The sequence below is a fragment of the Eulemur rufifrons genome, chromosome 30 (assembly GCF_041146395.1).
Source record: "Eulemur rufifrons isolate Redbay chromosome 30, OSU_ERuf_1, whole genome shotgun sequence".
NCBI classification, from domain to species: Eukaryota; Metazoa; Chordata; class Mammalia; order Primates; family Lemuridae; genus Eulemur; species Eulemur rufifrons.
Window position 1 is genome coordinate 110,219,087 of NC_091012.1, and position 22,256 is coordinate 110,241,342.

At 45.1% G+C, this 22,256-nt stretch overlaps 1 protein-coding gene across 8 annotated transcripts in view; it reads left to right on the plus strand.

Moving 5' to 3' along the window:
• BCOR (BCL6 corepressor) overlaps positions 1 to 12,289 on the plus strand; it is a 115,981-nt gene extending 103,692 nt beyond the window's left edge. For 4 of the 8 annotated variants that reach the window (XM_069463085.1, XM_069463088.1, XM_069463087.1 and 1 more), the window contains 8 exons: positions 179 to 504; positions 852 to 1,106; positions 5,962 to 6,128; positions 7,027 to 7,172; positions 8,007 to 8,084; positions 8,297 to 8,453; positions 9,658 to 9,945; positions 12,201 to 12,289. In XM_069463085.1, the coding sequence (XP_069319186.1) occupies positions 179 to 504; positions 852 to 1,106; positions 5,962 to 6,128; positions 7,027 to 7,172; positions 8,007 to 8,084; positions 8,297 to 8,453; positions 9,658 to 9,945; positions 12,201 to 12,234 (1,451 nt within the window). In that variant the 3' untranslated portion in view covers positions 12,235 to 12,289. Of the gene's footprint in view, positions 1 to 178; positions 505 to 851; positions 1,107 to 5,961; positions 6,129 to 7,026; positions 7,173 to 8,006; positions 8,085 to 8,296; positions 8,454 to 9,657; positions 10,823 to 12,200 lie in introns of those variants that run through there. The other 4 variants (XM_069463090.1, XM_069463092.1, XM_069463086.1 and 1 more) reach the window with 1 other exon arrangement.
• Positions 12,290 to 22,256: the final 9,967 nt, after the last annotated feature.

Consider the following 22,256-nt stretch of genomic DNA (forward strand, 5'->3'; position numbering starts at 1 on the left):
AATTAAAATATTAATGCTTTGAAAACATAATTGGTATATCTTTAAAAACTGAAGCCGCTCCAGTGATCAGTGTTAACAATGGGCTTTTCTTTCTGCACCGGCTACAACTGTGTAACGCCTGCTTCTTCTCCCCCTCCCTCTCGCCCGCCCGCCACCCCGCCACCCCCTCCGTATTTAGGCTTGCCTGTGTTCTCCGGCTCTCCGCCCATGAAGAGTCTTTCATCCACCAATGCAGGCGGCAAAAAGCAGACTCAGCCAAGCTGCACGCCAGCCTCGAGGCCGCCTGCCAAACAGCAGAAAATTAAAGAAAGCCAGAAGACAGATGTGCTGTGCACAGATGAAGAAGAGGATTGCCAGGCTGCCTCCCTGCCGCAGAAATACACCGACAGCAGCGAGAAGCCATCCGGGAAGAGACTGTGCAAAACCAAGCATTTGATACCTCAGGAGCCCAGGCGGGGGCTGTCACTGACGGGGGACTACTACGTGGAGAATACTGACGGCAAGGTACCTCCTGACCCCCGCTCCCCCCAGGCCTGTGCAAGCACATGCCCCCTCCCCACTTCTCTGCTTCTTGGGGACAAAGCTTTCCTTTTTCTGGACTCTTCCCCTACACCACATGTCACCCTCCTGTCCTAGAAGGGCATGTCTTCTGGGTGGCAGCAAAGTTTCAAACTAGTAAGAATGAAACCCTTTTTTCCAACCCTCCTTGACAGTCCTCCCCCCAGCCCCACAAAGAAAGACAAGGGGAAAAGTGTCTTCCTCCACGCAGGCTGGTCACACAGGGAGGAGGGGAAGCAGTGGTATTGGAAGGACACAGCCTGAACTATGCGCACTACCTGGTTTTGTGATAGATGACTGTCCGGAGATTCAGAAAGCGGCCTGAGCCCAGTTCGGACTACGATCTGTCACCAGCCAAGCAGGAGCCAAAGCCCTTCGACCGCTTGCAGCAACTGCTACCAGCTTCCCAGTCCGCGCAGCTGCCATGCTCAAGTTCCCCTCAAGAGACCACCCAGTCCCGCCCGATGCCTCCGGAAGCACGGAGACTTATTGTCAATAAGAACGCTGGCGAGACCCTCCTGCAGCGGGCAGCCAGGCTTGGCTATGAGGTGAGTGTCCCTGTGGTGCTCCTGGAGTGTCCATGTGAGTGTCCCTGTGGCCATGCCAGGTTGGGGGGCAAGGCACAAAGTGGGGGGGTATGGGAGGGACTAGGAGAGCAGGGCCCAGCACCCTCCACATCAGGGGGCCGGGCCGGTGTTCCAGCAGGGTGTTTGTGTTAGCCACACTCTTCGCTGCTGTCTCTTTGGTGGCTTGTTCAATCGCCGTGTGAAAAGAAAGGCCTCTCTGATGTTCAGTTCGTGTTCAGGCAGGTAGGCTGCTTCGGCACCCTCCAGTCTCGTTCACTTATCTCTGATATAAAATCTGACATAACCCAGGGCTTGGCGACTGGGGGAATTTTAATGAGCCCTTTTGGATTCTGATTAGCAAAGGGGAGAGAAGTTATGAGCTCTATCTGAGGTTGCCTGTGCCGTTGCGGGTGGAGGGGTGGCGGTGTGCGGGGAGCCGGTGGGAAGTGGCAGCAGGTCGGGTGCCGGCGTGCACTGAGGTGGGGGTGGGGCAGACCTGAGTGGTCTCTTTCCCATAAAGGGCAGGGTAGCCCTGAGGCTGGAGGTCGGCGGAGGGACACAGACTCAGGCTTTTCCCTAAACTTGTTGGCTGCCCCCTTGCGGGTTCCCCCTCCCGGCATGGTGAATGACAGTGACAGCTTATTGGCTGAGCACTCTGCCGTGTACTCTTTCTAAGCTCATACGATCTGGAGTAACTCATTTTACCCTTTCGTTGTCTTTGTGTGGTAGTAACTGGTATTATTCCTGCTTTCAGATGAGGAAACTGAGTCCCAGAGGGGTTCAATGACTTAGATAACAATCCAGCAGCCTGGCTCCAAAGCCCAGCCATCCCCCCAGCCCCCGAACCCCCTCCTCTCCAGGGCTGGCTCACGTTGCAATTGCCCTTTTTATATAGCTCCAAACCTCCTTGAGATAGATGACTCCCTCTGCCCCTGTGCATCTCCCCCACCACACTGTTGTCAGTTGAAATTGTGATGTAATAGCCCACAGGGCAAAGGCATTTTTTTATGCTGGCATCAGCCCTCTGGGAGTTGAATGGTGAAAATAAAATGTGGCTCGGCAAGCTGAGTGTGGAGGTGTGGTGGAGCACCGAGGTGGCAGGATCCATGCTGGCTCTCACTGGGCTGTGATCTCCCAGGATTTGGCCAGAACCCTGGCTCGCACAATTTGACCCTTCTGCTGTCCTTTGTGCCTTGAGCCCTTCCTGATGGGACCACCCAGCTTTGGTCTCCCATTGACCCAGACCCCACCCCTGAGGCATGGCTGTGTGGAAAGGAACTTGGAAGTTTGCTCACGCCTGTGGGATGGTCCTTTGTAGCACTAGTGGGGCATTTTTGGTTGTATGTGCCATTGTTTTTGTTTTTTCGTATCAACATATCTCTTTTTGACATCTCTGGATTATGGCGGGGAGAACTCTCTGGAAGGATTTGGTAATTAGCTCAGTTACTTGCGGATTAAATCCAAGTGGCAGCCAGTTGGTTTCCCACAAACTGAGAGCAGCAGCACCTAGCAGGACAGGATAGATGCAGCATGCCAAGCCGGGCTACTCATTCCTGATCACGCTTGAGAAAATCGACTTGTGCTTCCAACAAACGCCAGAGATGACAGAGGCAGGAGGGCAGCGGGCTCCGCTGGCTGTAGAGGGCAAGGTTCCTGGCCCGGTCTTTCATTTTGGCATATTTCCGCCAGTCTCACCTCTTTGGGACCAGAAACCTCTGGAGACTCTTGGAGACTCTTGTAGGTCCTCCAAGAAGCCTTGGGAATGTTTTTGTAAGGACATTTTTTTCCCCACTTCAAGTGATGTAAATTTCATAGGTCATCAGTTTTGATGCTGAATGTTTTAATAACTAGATGAAAGCTTTCAACTTTGAATCCAACTTTCTGGGATTTCTTTAAGAAAAATTGAAAATGTTGGAATGATAGGCCGTTAAGATGTGGCAGTTTAAACCTTTTAAAGTGGAAGGATAATTTGCTTAACCCAGGCAAGAAGCAGTTTGAATGCACAATTTTGGGAGGGTTTTCCTGAAGTTAGTCTTTACCATTGTTGTTTTCTGCTTAGCTAAAGATAACACATGCAATGAAAAAGGCCGTCTGAGCTTTGTTTTGTGTTAATCTGGTTCTTGAGGTTTCGAAACAAGCTCTCTCTTCAGATCTGTATTAGACCACCTGAAATGAAAGGCTAGATACACGCAAGCCTTTCCCTCTCGGTACAGAGGCTTCTGTTTCTTAGGCTCAAGTGCCAATGTGGAACCACATGCTTGCGCATTTAGTGGTGATGGTTAAATTTTCTATGAATTGAATAAATCATGTTTTTAAAAAAGTTAATGAGGCATTTAATTAATTAACAATGTCGGGTTTATGGCCTTTATGGTTACATTTTGCAGTTAATGGCATTCAGCTTATAGCCGCTTAACAGAGAATTGTCCAACAAAAACAGTTTGATTTTGTTTGCAAATGGGCGGGCTGCCCTTCAAACACTCCCATTTCTAGCATAGAAAATAAACCAAGAAATGTATTGGGTAGACAGACTTTTCCGGCCTCTTTATTTTCTCTGGTTGGTGACAGCAGTTGCCACCCGCTTAAGAGGCCATCACCCTCCTAGCTAGGAGAGTGTCATTAGCCCGCTTTACCCCAACAGGCAGGGTCCGAGGGATGCTGGTCACAGCTGGATTGCAGCTCCCTAGCCCGGGCCCTTCATTGGCTCTTTGGAATCTTCCCAGCAGACCAGGTACCAAAAGACCTGAGTTATAGGCCTCATACTTCATGTTCATTGAGCTTGGGATTTAACCTCTCTGGGTGTCAGCTTCCCCAAGCGTTGAATAAGAACGGTACTACTTTCTTTTCTTGATATCTCGTAGGTCACTGTGGGATAACATAAGACCTACACATTTGGCGAAGTGAGAAATACCACAGTAGCCATGGCAGAAAGTCTGATCTGCTTGTCAGGTCACTACTGCCTTCCCTGCCGTCCTCGAGGCAAAGAGAGTTGACTTACCCTTCAGCTTCGACATCTTTCATTTCTAGGTTCCCTCAAATCAGTCCTAGGAGCTACGAAGGTTTCCAGGTGAAGGCCGTAATTGTCAGAGCAAATAAACCCTGGGTTGATAGGACACCAGGCAGGCCGCCGGGATCTGGGTAAATTGATCTGTGCACAGCAGTCGGTGGCGCTTAGAGCTGATCCCAGAGTCACGTGACGGGGCCTCTCCCTGGCTGGGGCACACAACTCATTAGCTTACAGCCATCCACTCGAGTCTGGCTAGTGAGGGCCTGCAAAAAGAACAGCAGCTTCATGCGGTATCCTGGATACCAGTGCTTAGGGCAGGTGGCCTGGGAGCTCTGAGGATTGTGGGCTTTCTGGCAGGTTAGGACCTGAAGGAAGAAACGCTCTGTGGGCATGCCTTCTCTCTTCTTCCCCTTATTTTGGAAGGGAGCTGCTGCAACGACCTGAAGCAACAGGGCACGGATGGCCAGGTTTACCGGTGCGTACCCTTAGATTTGCAGAGGGAACATATGGAACATTGTAGTTAGCACCCAATTGAGTGATCACCTTTGACTGAGGTGTCCTATAAAGGGCATAAAAGGTTTTTCAGAACTCACCTCACGTTTATGGGTGGCTACAATGCTGCCTATTTTAGGTTTAATAGATGAGTTATTTAAGAGTTGTCAGGAAGGCAGGCCCAGTGTGACCCATCGAGCTCCCCCTTACCAAGTGGCCCATGTGCTGGGCCACCCACATGCTCTGCCTGCCTCCAGTTCTCAGACCCTGACAGCTCTCTGCTGGGCATGGCTTGCAGGAAAACAGGGTAACCTGTTTTCTGGTGGCAGATGTAGTTCTATGTGTTTGAAAACTTTCTTAATCAAGGTAATAAAACATTGAATAAATTACTGCTGTGCTTACTGGGAGTGGTTCATAGCAATATTTTAACACGCCAAAGAAGTAAGATAAATAAGACTGATTCTCATGCAAACTGTTGACACAGAACATGTTCTGCAAAGGGGGAAGGGTAGGCTTGTCTTATTTCGTTCTGGAAATGTGTAGGTTGTAGTATGTGGCATATCAGATTCCTGTCATTAACTTAAGTAAATATGAAAATATTATATTGATTCAGCCCCAAGTCGGGTGGAGAGTGAAGCAAAAAGGGTGAGGTTATTTGAAACATTTATGTCATTTCTTGATGATATACGTGGTACATTGAAAGAGCCTTCACTTGAGTTCTACTTCACAGCAGAAGCATGGCCACCCCAGCTCTGAGCCCTGGTCTTCACAAGGGGCATGAGGACCAGCCTAAACTCCTGGACATCCCTCCCTCACTTAAGTTGAGAAATGTTCTCCAGCTCATTTAATTTCTTGTTATGCATCGGTTGTTCTTGCTTTTATCTAAACTTGTGTTGTCATCCACTATTACCTATTGAATGAACCGATTGAGTGAGAATGCCCTTCTACTTATTAATGCATCGTTTGAAATACTAGCAGTTGGATCCCTCTGTGCTCACGATGCAAGGCACTAGGCTAAGGGCTTTTGCGAGTCTCTAATTGCATCTTCTCAACAGCCCTATGTAGGTGCTATTCTTCCCCCCCAGCAGAGGAGATGGAGGCTTTGGAGAAGTTAAAGCATAACTCACCTAGAGCCAGGCAGCAGCGGCAGCAAGAACCTTAAGGGACACTGTCTCTGTCACCAAGCCCTTTGCGCATGCATTTGCCCCTCCTCAAGATATCCACAGCCTGCCTGAGCTGGGTTCTTAGGCCTAGGGATGTATGTCTTTGAGAACTAGAGAGAGCTCCCCCTTACAAGGTCATTGTGCAGTGATCTGATGGCATTCCTCTTCTTCCCCACAGGAAGTGGTCTTGTACTGTCTAGAGAATAAGATTTGTGATGTGAACCATCGAGACAACGCAGGTTACTGTGCCCTACATGAAGCTTGTGCTAGAGGGTGGCTCAACATCGTGCGACACCTCCTTGAATACGGCGCTGATGTCAACTGCAGTGCCCAGGATGGAACCAGGTCAGTGGTGTGTCCTGCTCTCAGCCTGGCTCTGCTGGGGCACAGGCAGTGGTTCTCAGGGTATGTGGGAAACCCCAGGAGGCAAGACCGAGAACGACATGGAAGCACATTGATGGCTGAGTCCTCTATGATTGAATCCAACAGACCTTTCTGGCAAATGTAGATATAAAGCTCCCAATCTTGGCCAGTCCTGTAATGCCTATGGACCAAAGCCTCTGAAAATGTCGGCTTGCATGAATAAGTGGGAATAATTGTAATGAATAATTAAGACCCTGGGCTCTTCATCACCATCTGTGAAATCACTATATTTAAAATATATGTGAGTTGAAAAATCCCAGGAGTACAGACAGAGGACCTGTTATCACCACCCACATCCCCAACCCTGGCCCTCACCCTGTCCTTGACCCTGGTTTTTTGGTCAGAGACCCAGGTCTGAGGCAGCCCAAGCATCTTCCTGGTTGTGTGAGTGGGATGCTGCCAGGAGGCAGGGTACGGGGTTTTCCTGACAGCGATAAAAATAGCCAAACAAATGTATTTGGTCTTTTGCACTTTCTAATAGCATTCTCTGCCCCCTGTGGACACAGGTGGGGGGCCTCTGTGCCCTCCTGAGCACACACCCCACTGGGCCCTCTTTTTTTCTCCCCACTGTTCCCTCGGCTTTAAAGGGTTAGGTATCAAAGTAGCATAGTAAGTTGTCGTTTGACCTTGAGCTAGTCACTATATCTAAGTTTCCCTATCTATGCGGTGGTGGTGATAGTACACACCTCCTGGATGAAATATTGCACCTCAGTACACGTGGTACACATGTGCCCAGATTGGCCTGTTGGCATTACAGGAGATGACTCGGAAAGCAAGTGTTGTGTGCGTGAGCTTAACCCCACTGCGCATCTCTCCCTAGGCCACTGCATGATGCTGTTGAGAACGATCACTTGGAAATTGTCCGCTTGCTCCTTTCGTATGGTGCTGACCCCACTTTGGCTACGTACTCAGGTAGAACCATCATGAAGATGACCCACAGTGAACTGATGGAAAAGTTTTTAGCAGGTACGACAAAATTCAAGAAATGGTCTTATTCAAAAATTAGATGGTAACTAGGTACTTTCGATTTGGATTGGACTAGGCAGAAATCAGAAAGGCTGGAATTCCGAAGCTTTTGGAGGAGAGCAGCCGGGCCTTTGGCCTTTTGTATGGTGTAACTTTATTCTAGTGAAGCTAAGTCATTTATTCACCCAAATGTTTTAAAAGATTTCCTAAAGTTATTTGCATTTTCTACAAATGCATTTTTAACTTAAGTATGGCTCATAGGTTTACCTCTCAAGTCTGGGTGAAATGAGTCAGACCTCCCATACATGAAACTATTTGGGTAGGTCTGTGGTGTTCGGTCATCGGGTAACCCATCATTTAAGCCCCAGGCATTACAAGATCCCTAAAGCAGAAGCACAAGGTTTTCCTGAGGGTCAGGTACCTGCAGTTACACTCCTTATCAGACACTGTCAAAGAATGCCACTAACTCACTCGTGACCCATCCTTGTTTACTTTAAGTTGCACTTATTGGGAAAGAGATACGTAAGCACAGTGCTACTTTAGTTTTGCGTATGAGGACTTGACTTCTTAGCTTGCCAGTCTAGCTTTCATTTTGGTGGGAGGGTATTCTGTCTCTCAGGAAGCCAGGTGAACAGGTATGTAGGTTTCAGTTAGGTAGGTAAGGCAAAGAACAGGGTTTTGGCGAATTGCATTGATGATGTGCAGAAAGGAGAAGACGGGAAATGACATGCCAGCCTGTCAGGAATTTTTGGGAAAAATGCCCCCTAACTCTGCCATCATTTTGTTCTCACCAGTTGGTTTTATCTTTTTTTTTTTTTTTTTTCCTTTCTCCAGATTATTTAAATGACCTACAAGGTCGCAGTGATGATGACTCCGGTGGCTCTTGGGAGTTCTATGGCAGCTCTGTCTGTGGTGAGCAGCGTTGTTCTCCTTAGCTCAGTGGGAAATGAATGGATCTGAGTACATTTCTCTCTGCTGTGGGTGAGGGGAGGCAGGTGGTGGACTCTGGAAGCAGCACTCAGTTGGGAAGAATCTTGATATTTAGCATCCCCCTTTTTCTTGACAGCAGCTGAAATCTTCCTATAGCTTACTGATCCCTTTTTCTCTTATTTGCCCTCCATTAGAACCCAATGATGAAAGTGGCTACGATGTTTTAGCAAACCCCCCAGGACCGGAAGACCAGGATGATGATGACGATTCCTATAGCGATGTGTTCGAATTTGAATTTTCAGAAAGCCCCCTTTTACCATGCTACAACATCCAAGTGTCTGTCGCTCAGGGGTAAGCATGGCTACCATGTGGTCGGAAACTAGCTGAGCTGCTCTTGGGGTGGCAGGAGTTAGAGATCCCCCTTAAGTAGATGAGGGTGGGTGGGTGAGTGAATTCCTTGAGTGTCCACGAACCTCACATAATGCAGTGGATCTTTTCCAGAAAGGGTACGCACCAGCTTGATTACACCCAGCAGAGCGGAGGGGTGGGGCATCAGAACACCAAGGCTTAAGTCACTCTCCAGAGCCCAAAGGGAACTGAAGTCTGTGACCAGAATTTCACAGAACGGTCACCATCTTCAGTACCTAAACACTTTGGGTAGGGGTCCTCCCTAGGGGTCTCCCCAACAGGCCACTGTAGGGGCCTTCCAGGTATCTCGGGTGTACTAGATTATACTGATATATCTGCTTCTCATGTAAGATTAGGACAGTCATTATACATGACACTTGGGATCTTGGTGTGTCATCAGATTTGCTTAGACCAAGTCTTGCCCCTATGGTCAGGCCACTGTACCCCAGTGACCAATCACTTTGGGTGTACTTGTCAAGAGACTGCACTCTGCCATGTGTTAACAAAGGTGCTGAATGAGTAACACCCTCCTCAAGCTCTGAAGCTATAAACACGTATGCCATTACAAACAGTGGCAGAAATCGTGACGTGTAGTAGGGCGTATGCAAGGTATATAACACCTGCCTTCTTTCACAGTTGTTACTCCCGAAAGAATGGAGGGATGCGGGTGGAGATGCCTGAAAGGAAAGGAGAGACAGCCTTCTGTGTTTATAATGCTCTGTTAGTGAGTGTCTGAAGAGAGGAGAGATCCAAGAGGTTGAGATACAGACTTGTTTCCCCCAGTGACTATAGCAGGGCACTTGGAGAGGTGCAACCCAAGTTGCGGCCAGAGCTGAATGAGCAGGACTTTACCATCAGCAAGGGGAGCAGTGAGGCTCATTAAGATGGTCCTCCCTAGACGTTCTCTTAATAAAATCAGATGAGTCCAGAGTTTCTACAGCTAGAGGTAGATACTCTCCCTCACCTTAGAAGGAAAGGGTGGTCAGAGAGTGGGTATGTATGGTGAGAAACAGGGAAGCAGGGACAAAGTGAAAGTAATCGGCCCTTGTTACCTGACCTAGGGACTGGTCTAGTCAGGGTGTGGTAGTTAATGGGAGCACTTTTCATTTTGCTAGAAATTCAAACCATTTTCCTTTCTATTTTTTAGGCCACGAAACTGGCTACTGCTTTCAGATGTGCTTAAGAAATTAAAAATGTCCTCCCGCATATTCCGCTGCAATTTTCCAAATGTGGAAATTGTCACCATTGCAGAGGCGGAGTTTTACCGGCAGGTTTCAGCAAGTCTTTTGTTTTCTTGCTCCAAAGACCTGGAAGCCTTCAACCCTGAAAGCAAGGAGCTGTTAGATCTGGTGGAATTCACGAATGAGCTTCAGACTCTGCTGGGCTCCTCTGTAGAGTGGCTTCACCCCAAGGACGTGGTCTCGGACGACTACTGGTGAGCACGCCAGACCCGCCGTGTACAGTGTGTTATAGTGTTAATCCCTGTGCATATGTGTCATAATACGACTATTTCTGTAAAGAAAGGACACTATTACATATAAAATTATCTCTTCTTTATATAAGAGAAATTACTCCAGTCAGAAGGACTTAGAAACATGTTTTTTTTTTCTTTTTAAACTTTTAAGTCAGTTTTTATGAAGTTGTTATAATGTTTCTTTACATTTCGATGCACACATGCTTTGGGATATGTTTGTTTTTACTTGGAACATTTGTTTCTTTTCTTTTTTAAGGAGAAAAAAATGAGGAAAAGGAGCTCTACACTTTGACTTAATTTCATACAAAGCTCTGATGACAGAGGCCATTAACTGTGTAAAGTGTGGCCAGAACCATGTGGTTGGTTTGGGGGAGTGAATTCAGTGAAGGCACTTGGTGATGTTGTAACTTTATGTTTTGTTTACAGAGTACCTGCTCGGGCCAGGTAAATGCTATTGGATGTAATCCAGTAGTGTGTAATATAAATTCAAACCATATCCACACACAACAACTAATTGTATGAAACTTTTATATCCTAATTTAAAAGCTGTGAAATTAGTTTTCACGCATCAAACCGGATTGTTTATATGTTTAAACATTTTATGCTCTTATTTAAAGAAGACTTTGAGCTATTTTTTTCTGTACCCTGTAAAATATTGAAAACTAACATAATATGTCGTTGCTTGGAAATGTACATAAAACTAAAATTTTCTGAATTGTGTGTTTATGTTTGAAATCTGTGTTTTAACTTTGTAAGTAAATTCTCTGCCTTTGTATTTATATTTTACAAAAATTTTCTTAAAAGGCAATAAACCTGTTGAGGAAAGGAGAAAAGTGAAGTACCTTGCATCCTATGTATTCCTAAAGCATTATTGTTGTCACTGATTCTTTTTAAGTGGTGTTGATGATCTATTCCCTATAGATAACGTTAGAGCAATTTATAGTCTCTATAAACCAAACCAGACTGGAGGATTTTGGAGGAATTATACTCAATATGATTTGGAGTCCTATTCTGAAAGCCCAGTTCTTGGACATATATTTTCCTGTCTCATATCTTCTTGCCTGTCTCCTTTGATGCCCTGGCAGGCTTTTGCATTGCCCTTGGCATTGACTTACTGCAGTCTTACAGAATGATCAATGCTTTATCTTTAGGAATATGTTGTGTCACTTGTCCACACCTCCTATTTTTCTGTTACCTTTAGGATCAAGCCTAAGCTTGCTTCGCCTGATAGCTGAGGCCTGTAGCTTCAGCCTCTCCACTGCTCTTAACTATTTCCAGCAGTACCTGCATTGGGTACTGTCAGTTGGCACTTGATTTTCATCTTGCATCCTTTTATGCCTGTCCTTCACTGCAGAGGGTAGAAAGCTAAAAAGTACTCGACTCCCTTGCAGCTAGCTTTCTGTGTGCATATTCGTTTTGGAAGTCAGCAGGAGGTAGAGGCACCTTCCTACTACAGTGGCTGCTGATAGGAAAGTTTGGGGAGATATGCTAGCCAGCTGGAGTGACTAGATCAACATTCCAGTATCTGGTCTTCAGCTTTGTGGGCGATGAGATGCAGTAGTGGTTTCGGCCATGGCAACTTTCTACTCCTTGAATGACAGCCTCAGCAGATTGTTCTTGAATCCCATGGTTCCAGAGTTTTCCCATTCCTCCAGCCCCTCTAGAGACCTCGTGAGTCATTGTGTCAAATCCGTTTGTGCTCAGAATGCATGCCCTGAGTGCTTCCCAGTCCTGCGTCGAACACTGGGAGTGCCGAGGCAGAGGGAAGAGGCCATGGGGATGCCGTATTTGAGTATGTGGACAGAGGGGAAAGGCAGACGAGGAAGGAGCCAGCAAACACTGTGGCCTGACAGGAAAAGCAAGGCATGGTTGGCAATGAGGAAATCAGTCTGGTCAGACAGCTCCGTGTGAGAAGTGTGAAGTCTGAGAGCCCTTTGTTGGGGAAGACTGGGTACCAAATGTATTTTGGAATGTATCCTGAAGACCAAAGGCAGCTGACAAGTTTTTTTGTTTTTGTTTTTTTTTTTAACTTACTGATTTTTCATTACCAAAAAAAAAAAAAAAAAAAAAAAAACTTTCATTGTAGAAAGAAAGAAAAGAAAGAAACAACCCAAGCATGTCAAAAATAGAGAAGGTTCCTATCATCCCATGCCAACACCCTCTCCCTACTCCAAAGGTAACCACTGTTAATAGTTTAATGAATTTTTGTTTTTTAGGGAGTCATCTCAAACAGGTGGGAGTGGTGAATGAAAAAAGCAGATAGCAAGACCAGAAAAGCAGACCTGCAGAAATGATTTAAAGTAAAAGGACTGGCGAGCCTGAACTACGATAGGCAACGATGGGCTCCCGGGAGCCCAAATTAAAAAAAAATAACAAAAACTCAAGGGCATTCGGCTCTTTGTATTTGTATTTGGGCTGGAGGCAAAGGGAGGGCCTGAGGCCGACTGAGGTTTGTATCTTGCATGAAGGTCATTCTGTTAATTAAGCTAAGAAAACAAGAGAGTCACGGCTTGAGGAGGGTGCGGGAGAGGTAATGAGCTTGGTTTAGGAGACATTTAAGGTTGTGGTTCATGCAGTTGGAGGAGTCGGTAAACAGTTCGAAAGATTTACTGCAAGACCCATTAGAGTGATTGAAAACACGGATGTAGAACTAGCCGGGGGCATATGGAGGTATAGATGAGACCACCACGGCTGAGAAAGGTTTGGGTGCAGAAGAACTCACCACCCCTGCCTAGAAACTCCCCACGGGTGTAGGGGAGCACATCACAGAAGTGGAGAGGGTATGGTATGGACCAGGTCACACTGGCGGGGAGAGGTGCTCACCACCAGAGCACAGGGTAGCTAGCTGTGTGTTTTGGTAAACTCAGCATGAGTAGAAAAGAGCTCTCCACAGGTGTGGAGCTATCATGGTATAAGTGAGAGCCCCCTGGGGGTGGAAGAGCTCTCCCCGGGTGAGGATGCTATCACAGGTGTAAGGGGGATCTGCTGCAGGTAGACGGCTCACCCTGGGGGTGAGGGAGCTCACCGTGGGGGTAGAGGAGACCCCAGGCCTGGATGAGAAACTCATCATGGGTTCAGAAGAACTCAGCAGAATGGTAGAATAGGCGCTCAGAGAGCAGATCTGTGTAGAGGCCCTCACTTTGGGTGTAAAGGAATTCACCATCGGTATAGAAGAATTCATCTGGGCTTCAACATAGGTGCAAAGGAGCTCATGGGGAGAGAGCTGAACTGGTTCATTCCACTCCTGAAGGTGTCCCTAAGGGTCAAGGGCATGCTCTTCTTTGCCCTGTCCTCCCTCTTCCTGGCTAGAATGTGGCTGTGACAGCTCCAGCTAGAGCAGCCACCTAGGACCATGAAGTATGGAGGTCAAACACTGCAGAACAACAAATTTGAAGGAACCTGGGTCCCTGAGGACCTAGTAGAACCGAGCTACCATATCAGCCCTGCCCTGCCTGCATATATGTTTGAGAAAAATAAACTATTATGTTGAAGACACTGTTCATTTGGGTTTTCCGACTACTCTAGCCAAATCTAATCTTAATATGCTTCCCATCTGTGGACTTGGGCAGATTACTTACCCTCTCAGCCTTTTCCTGTTTTGTCAAAATTGACCTAATGGTTGTAGTAGCAAAAAACTGAAAACACCCAAATCTCCATCAGTCGGGCACTAGTTGAATTAACAATGGGATACCCACACGGTGGAATACTATGCAGCTGTAAAAAGAGTTGAGGAATTGCTTTAGAGTGATCTCCAGAGTATTATCATTAACTGAAAAAAATAGTTTGAGTTAAAGCATATAGACGTATCTGCTTTATTTTAAAAATGAAATAATAAAAGCTAGTTCAAAAACTGGTTACCTTTGGGGATAGAGGGAACGAGCTACATGGGAAAGGGATGGAAGCTCAGTTTCTCTGAATGTTCTCAGAGCAGAGATTTGACTTTAGAGTTTACAAAATTACAAACCAAAAGCAATACCTATAAATCAAAAAGTGAAACTGGCCAGGCTTGGTGGCTCATGCCTGTAATCCTACCACTTTGAGAGGCCAAGGCAGGAAAATGGCTTGAGGCCAGGAGTTTGAGACCAGCCTGGCCAACATAGTGAGACCCAGTCTCTACAAAAATTAAAGTTAGCTGGGCGTGGTGGCTTGCACCTGTAGTCCCAGCTACTTAGGAGGAGGCTGAGGCAGGAGGATCGCTTGAGCCCAGGAGTTTGAGGTTGCAGTGAGCCATGATGACACCACTATACTCTAGCCCAGGCAACGGAGTGAGACCTTTTCTCAAAAAATAAATAAAGGCAAAACAAAATGAATAAATCTATGTATTCAGTTGGTAGCCCAACCACACAGAGAGGAACTGTTTCAAGTGACTTTATTATTATTTTGTTGTTGTTGCCCAAGCTGGAATGCAGTGGTACAATCATAGCTCACTGAAACCTTCAACTGGGATCAGGCAATCCTCCTGCCTCAGCCTCCCGAGTAGCTGGGACTATAGGCATGTGCCACCATGCCTGGCTAATTTTTGTATTTTTTTTATAGAGATGGGGTCTCTCTACATTACTCAGACTGGTCTTGAACTCCTGGCCTCAAGCAATCTCTCTCAAAGTGCTGGGATTATAGGTGTGAGCCACCCCATAAATTATTATTTACTCTATCATGGATTTACCCTAAGGACAGAAAGAACTGTGAAAACATTTTTACAGTTATTTTCAGTAATCCTATCCTTGGTGGTAATATTGGTATTGTTACTCTGAGTCAGTCCTGTTTGTGTTGTGAAATAAAACAAAAAATGTTGGTATTGAGAACTGGGATTTCAACATGGGAGAAAAATGAACATGTAGAATTGGTGAGGTTAAATAAAAATTCTGTAGCCCTGAATTTGAATTAGAAGTATCACTATGAACTCCTCATGATGTATTATATCTTAGAAAGGTTTGTTCCCTAGCTCTGTCCACTGAAAAGACCTAGAAACAATGACTGATAAAAATGAGCACCACTAGCTCCCAGTCTGTGGTTTCTAAATACCTTTTCTCACTAAAAGCAACTGAGGTTCCTTTGAGCAATAGTTGATTCCAGTTTGAGGCAGGGGAGAATTGTAGGAGGGGTATAGATATGCACAATAAACCAGTGGGACTGTGTCAAAAAAATGCAGCAGCCAACTTGAAGAAGCCCCCACTGGATCAATAAGGGACACTTTGTGCATTAATGGGGATAACTGCACTGAATATAAACATTAAATATGTTTAAAGCCACAAGGTCATAATGATATGCAAAATAGCAAACTCATTGAGCCCTTTTGGAAGATGTAGGGGGAAACCTCATCATTTGAAACTTGGCAAATGGAGGGAAAGAATCGAGCATTTTTCCCACCTTTCCTATATGACAGGAAACGTATTTCTTTATAAAAGTATTGCAGCCAAATATATGAAGAAGAAATGATAGAATGTTACCATTTTACAAACTCTAATGAAATGGAGGATCTAGGCAATGGTCAGTCATGACTGTTGACCCAAATGAAAGAAGCATTCAGGCATTATGAGCCTCCTGATGGAAAAATTCTCCATCTCCTATGAAGTAGGCTTGACGAAAAATTGACCCTGAAACTGATCAAGCCTCTATAGCAGCACTGTCCAATAAAAATGTTAGCCACATATGTAATTTTAAAATTCATAGTATATTTTGTTTAACTCAGTATATCCAAAAGTATTACCATTTTGACATGTGATCAATATAGAAATCATTAATGAGATATTTTCCTCTTTTTTTTTGTACCAAGACTTTGAAAACTCCAATGTGTATTTTATATTTACAGCACTTTTTAATTTGGCCTGGCCACATTACATGTGGCTAGTAGCTACCATACTAGACGGTGCAGGTCTAGATCTACTTACCAGTTGATGGGAAGTACAGGGGACAGAAGTACATGTTAGGCCACCAGACTGTGAGGCTTTGTATGACATATGACTCAGTTTCTTCAACAAATAAATTGTAAGGGGGAAAAAAACACGGAGAGAGAAACTGTAGATTAAAAGAGACTTAAGAGAAATACCAACAACTGGATCTTTGAGTCCGATTTGAACAGACAAACAGTAAAAAACAAAACAAAATATTTGAAAACCACAGAAATAGGAACACTGAACATATTTTTTAAATTTTATTATTATTATTTTAGAGACATGGTTTTACTCTGTCACCCAGGCTGGAGTGCAGTGGCAAGATCATAGCTAACTGCAGCCTCAGACTCCTGGGGCTCAAGTGATGCTCCTGCCTCAGCCTCCCAAGTAACTGGGACTTATAGGCATGTGCCACCATGCCTGGCTAATTTTTTTAGTTTTTCTTTCTTTTCTTTTCTTTCTTTCTTTTTTTTTTTTTTTTTGAGACAGGGTCTTGCTATGTTGCCCAGGTGGGTCTCAAACTCCTGGCCTCAAGTGATCCTCCCACCTGGGTTTCCCAAAGAGCAATGCTGGGATTACAGGCATAAGCCACCAGTGAGAAACTGGGAGAAGGAGAAACCCTCTCAGTGGCAAAGGCTGGAGGGGTCAGAGATGTCACGAGATTTCTCTTGTGTACACCTATTTGCATAGTTTTGACTTTTGAACCATGTCAACGTTTAAATATTCGAAAAACCAAATTAAATAAAAATAGATGAATAAAGACAAATACTGAATTTGAATGTCAACAGGAACAAATGAAACTTCGTATCACATTAATAATATTACCACACAGAAAAAGAATGCCTAAGTAAGTTTTTTTTTTTTTTTTTTTTTTTTTTTTTTTTTTTTTTTTTTTTTGAGACAGAGTCTCACTCTGTTGCCCAGACTAGAGTGAGTGCCGTGGCGTCAGCTTAGCTCACAGCAACCTCAAACTCCTGAGCTCAAGCGATCCTCCTGTCTCAGCCTCCCGAGTAGCTGGGACTACAGGCATGCGCCACCATGCCCGGCTGATTTTTTCTCTATATATTTTTAGCTGTCCATATAATTTCTTTCTATTTTTAGTAGAGGTGGGGTCTCGCCCTTGCTCAGGCTGGTCTCGAACTCCTGAGCTCAAACGATCCGCCCACCTCGGCCTCCCAGAGTGCTAGGATTACAGGCGTGAGCCACCGCGCCCGGCCCCCTAAGTAAGTTTTGAACATTTTACTGTTGAGAATACATCCTTAGTGGAATATATTCTGAGAACAAAAATAACTGTAAAAGATACCTTGAACTTTACTCAGCAGATCTCTTGTCGTGGCATTTGTATTGTAATTCTGAAAGTCTTTTACATGCATTGTAAAATAGAGCAAATGATAAATATGGCCATGGGAACCACCGTGTGAGAAGGGAGTCGCAAATACAGAATGTGGGGAAGGGAGAGAGAACCTTGTGATGTTGGATATGAATTGTCAACTCAAGATTTCAATAAATAAAATGTGGATTTCCAAGCTCTGGCCACTAAAAGGGCCTAAGAAACATTGACAGCCCAGTAGCAATGAGCACATCTAACACCGAGTTCTTGGTTTCTAAATGCCATTGCCCACTGTCAAGAACCAGGGGCTGCCTGAAGACATAAATGGCTGTCCCTGAGTCTGTAGCAGGCAATGTACAAGGTGAGTGAGCTTTGCCAGTAGTGGGACAGATTGGCTCAATATGCCTCCTGAGGTGACAAATGTGAAGCACCCAGCACTATCTCTACAGTGTTCTCGTAGAAAATGTGTAAACTGCCGGGCGTGGTGGCTCACGCCTGTAATCCCAGCACTTTGGGAGGCCAAGGTGGGAGGATTGCTTGAGGCTGGGAATTTGAGACCAGCCTGGGCAACATAGCGAGACCCTGTCTCTACAAAAAATTTAAAAAAAAAAAAAAAACACTTTTGGAACTACTGGGGAAATTTTTAAAAATCAGTCTTATTGAGGTATAATTTACATCCAACAAAAGACACCCATTTTAAGTGTCCAGTTCTGAGTTTTGGCAATTTTAACCCATGTAACCACCACCCCCAATCAAAAATCTAACACTTCTGTCACCCTCAAAATTTCCTTCATGCTCCTCCCTCGCCCCAGACAACCACGGATGCGATTTCTATCACTACAGAGTCAATGGGGAAATTGAAATAAAGACTTATAAATTAGAGGGTATTATTGAATAAATGTTAATTTTCTTAGGAATGATAATGGTATTGTAGTTACGTAGGAGAATGTTCTTACTCTCAGGAGATGTATGCTCGGGTGTTTAGAGGTGAATTATCATGAAGTCTATAATTTACTTCCAAATGGTTCAGCCAAAAAAGTATGCACACACAAATAACAAAACATGGCAAAATATTAATAATTGGGGAATCTAAGAAAAGGATATATTAAAATGTTCTTTCAACTTTTACATAGGCTTGGGATTTTTCAAAATAATAAATTGAAGGAAATCATAATTTCCATCTCCGACTTTTTTCAATGCTTCTCATAACTGCTTCCTCAGAGAAGGATGAAACAAAGATAGGTTAAAACATTTATTACCTTGTCACTCTTCTCCCTTTTCTAAAAGGTATTAAGAGTCTGTCAAAAACAGAAAGCCCAAGAGGTTTGGCAGCCCTTCCCCCCTCAAAGCTCAGGTTCAGACTTCGGGGTTTGGATTGGGGCCTGGGTTAGGGAGGGTCTCTTCTCACTCTGAAGTCACTCTCCTTCCCAGAGTCCTTTGGTTTAGACAAATGGAAGGATTTCTGAGGGTGAATTCATCAACCAGGTCTCAACCTGGGCAGGAAGGTCCCCATTAAGTCCCTGCAGCCAGACGGGCAGGAGCAAGCTGCTAGTGAGAGTCGCTGGGCAGGCCATGAGAACGCCCTGCTCAGGTGTGACTCCGGGGACCACGTTTGAGGGAGGGAAGGCCCCAGCTGCCCACCCCCCCAACTCTGGCAAGACATGCATCTCCTCCAGTGGGTGACTTTGGCTCAAGGACTCCCCATGGCCTGGCTGAACCTTTCTTGGAACTACACTGCCGGCCGAGAATCTCCCTACCCACCCCTCCTTCCTTCCCCTCTCCTTCCACAGAGCTCAGACCTGCAACAAGGTGTGAAGGCTCGCCTCACCTTCCCCCCTCTCCCCCAGTGAACCACTTACCTGTCTAAGCCCAGCTTGGCATCTGCTTCTTGGCCGACCCAAACACACACGCTTTTCCTCTGCTACATGTCCAAAGAAGGCTCGGACCGGGGTTAGCAGGGGCTAGATTTGCTTCTAGAAACTGCTGTTTTTCCTCAGCATGTGCTTCTATAAAAAGGAGAAAGAGGAAGAGGAAGAACAGGAAAGATACAGGTCTGCTTTAGGTGAGGGATCAGGTCAGGGAAGGCTGCTCCGGGGAGGTGGACTTTGAGCACAGCACGTGGAGGAATGAATTGCCTTATAGTCAGACAACGAGATACACAGAAATGTCACAAACATGATGTGGACAAAAATAGAAGTCAAATTGCAGAAGAATGTGTATAATGTGACACAGTTATATGAAGTTTTAAAATTAGCAAAATACCACATTATACTCTTACTGGGTTTCTGACTAGTTAGTTGAGACATAAAAACAAGTAGAGAGTGATACCAAATCAGGATAGTATGACATCTGGGTGGATGAGCAGCGGAGGGAGGGAAGTAATTAACAGGAGGAGGAGGAAGAGGGGGTATGCAGGGGAAGGGGGAGGAAGAGAGAGGAAGGAAGGGAGGGAAGGAGGGGAGAAGGACAGGCAGAAAATGCCAAGGGTATGAACTTTGGAACCAGAATTTTTTTTCTGACTGAAGCCTGTGTGGTACTTAAAATAACAAAAGTAAACAGTTTTTGGTGTCCGGAAACATCCTGTGTCTACAATCCTAGAAGGAAAGTTGTGAGAGTTTGCAATCATCCCTTATCTGACTGTCTTTCTCTACAGATCAATATTCCTAGAGGGTGGGAGCATGACCCTGAGCACATTTCGGAGGCAACTGTGAGGCTGGCTGATTGGCCCAATGCCCCTAACTCTGCTAAATTTGCAAGTTCCATGCAAGTCCTGATAAAGCCCCCAACTAAAGGCTTCAGACTAAAAGGGTGGGCCCAAGAAGGACAAGTCTGAAATATTTAGAAGTGGACCTAGTTGTTCTGTTCCGCCACTTGATTTCAGTTCTCCAGAAATGAGCAGCCCTCACGGTCCATTCCCTGGAGTCAGAAGATGGCCATAGCTGGGCGCAGTGGCATGCACCCATAATCCCAGCCACTCAGGATCCTGAGGTGGGAGGACTGCTTGAGCCCAGGAGTTCGAGACCAACCTGGGCAACACAGTGACACTCCGTCACAAACAAACAAAACAAAGATGGCTGCTTATGCGTGTGCAAGGTTGGCAATCTTGGGTTATACAAATCTAAGCAAAGAATAGGCTTGAGAAGACTCTAAAAGGAGCAAGGAAGGCTCCTGTCTCTCTCTTCAGTCACCTTCTCCTTCCTCATCTTGTACTTAATCCCTTCTATCTACTCCCCACTCCCTATTCCAGTTAGGAGGGCTGCGTAAAACTTACCCCAAAACTTCATGGCTTTTACCGGCATAAAGACAGATATAAAAGCCAATGGAATAGAATAGAATGGAATGGAATAGAATGCTCGGAAATAAAATAAACCCTCACATATATTGTATAGCCAACTGATTTTTGGCAAGGGTGCCAAGACCATTCAATGGGGAAAGAACAGTCTTTTTCACAAATGATGCTGGGAGGACGGGATCCACACACAAAGGATGAAGTTGGGCTCCTACCTTACACCATATACAAACATTAACTCAAAATAGATCGATGAACTAAAACCATAAAACTCTAAGAAAACACAAGGTTAGGCAATGGCTTTTTAGATGTGACATCAAAAGCACCAGCAACCAAGGAAAAAGCAAACCAGACTTTCTCAAAATTAAAAACTATTGTGCTGCAAATGATACCATCAAGAAAGTCAGCCAGGTGTGGTGGCGCATGTCTGTAGTCCCAGCTACTCAGGAGGCTGAGGTGGGAGGATCGCGTGAGCCCAAGAGCTCAAGTTGAGCCTGGGCAACATAGCCATACCTCACCTGTAAAAAGCAAACGAACAAACAAACAAAGTGAAAAAACAACCCACAGAATGGGAGAAAATATTTGCAGATCATGTATCTGATAAGAGACTTTTATCCAAAATATATATTTAAAAAAAACTCTTACAACTCAATAATAAAAAGACAAATTAAATTACCCAACTAAAAAATGAGTAAAGGATTTGCATAGACATTTTTCCAAAGAAGATATATAAATGGTCAATAAGCACAAGAAAAGATGTTCAACATCACCAGCCACCAGGGAAATGCAAATCAAAACCATCATGAAATACCACTTCACACCCATTAGGGCAGCTCTAATCTAAAAAGACAGATAATAACAAGTGTTGGTGAGAATGTGGAGAAATTGGAGCCCTCGTACATTGCTGGTGGGAATGTAAAATGATTCAGCCACTTTGGAAAACAGTTTGGCAGTACTTTCAAATGTTAAATATGGAGTTACCATATGGTCCAGCAATTCCACTCCTAGGTATATACGCAAGAGAGATGAAAATGTGTCCATAGAAAAACTTAAAACATGATTGTTCAAAGCAGCATTCTTCATAAGAGCCAAAAGGTAGACACGAACCAAATGTTCATCAACTGATGAATGGATAAAGAAAATTTGGTGTGGCTGGGCACCGTGGCTGACGCCTGTAATCCTAGCACTCTGAGAGGCCGAGGCGGGAGGATTGGTTGAGGTCCAGAGTTCAAGATCAGCCTGGGCAAGAGTGAGACCCCGTCTCTTCTAAAAACAGAAAGAAATTAGCTGGACAACTAAAAATATATAGAAAAAATTAGCCGAGCATGGTGGCGCATGCCTGTAGTCCCAGCTACTCGGGAGGCTGAGGCAGGAGGATTGCTTGAGCCCAGGAGTTTGAGGTTGCTGTGAGCTAGGCTGACACCAGGGCACACTCTAGCCTGGGGCAACAGAGTGAGACTCTGTCTCAAAAAAAAAAAAAAAAGAAAGAAAGAAAATTGGGTGCAAGCATATAAGAAATATTATTTGGCAATAAAAAGGATTGTAGTACCGATACAAGCTACGATGTGGATGAACTTTGAAAACACCATGCTCAGTGAAAGAAGCCAGGGACAAAAGACCACAGGTTGCATGATTCCATTTATACGTAATGTCTGAAACAGGCAAATCCATAGAAACAGAAAAATGAGTGGTTCTCAGGGGCTGGGGAAGCAGTGGAGGGGTTGAGGATTTCAAGGCTTTTTTGGTGGGGTGATGAAAATGT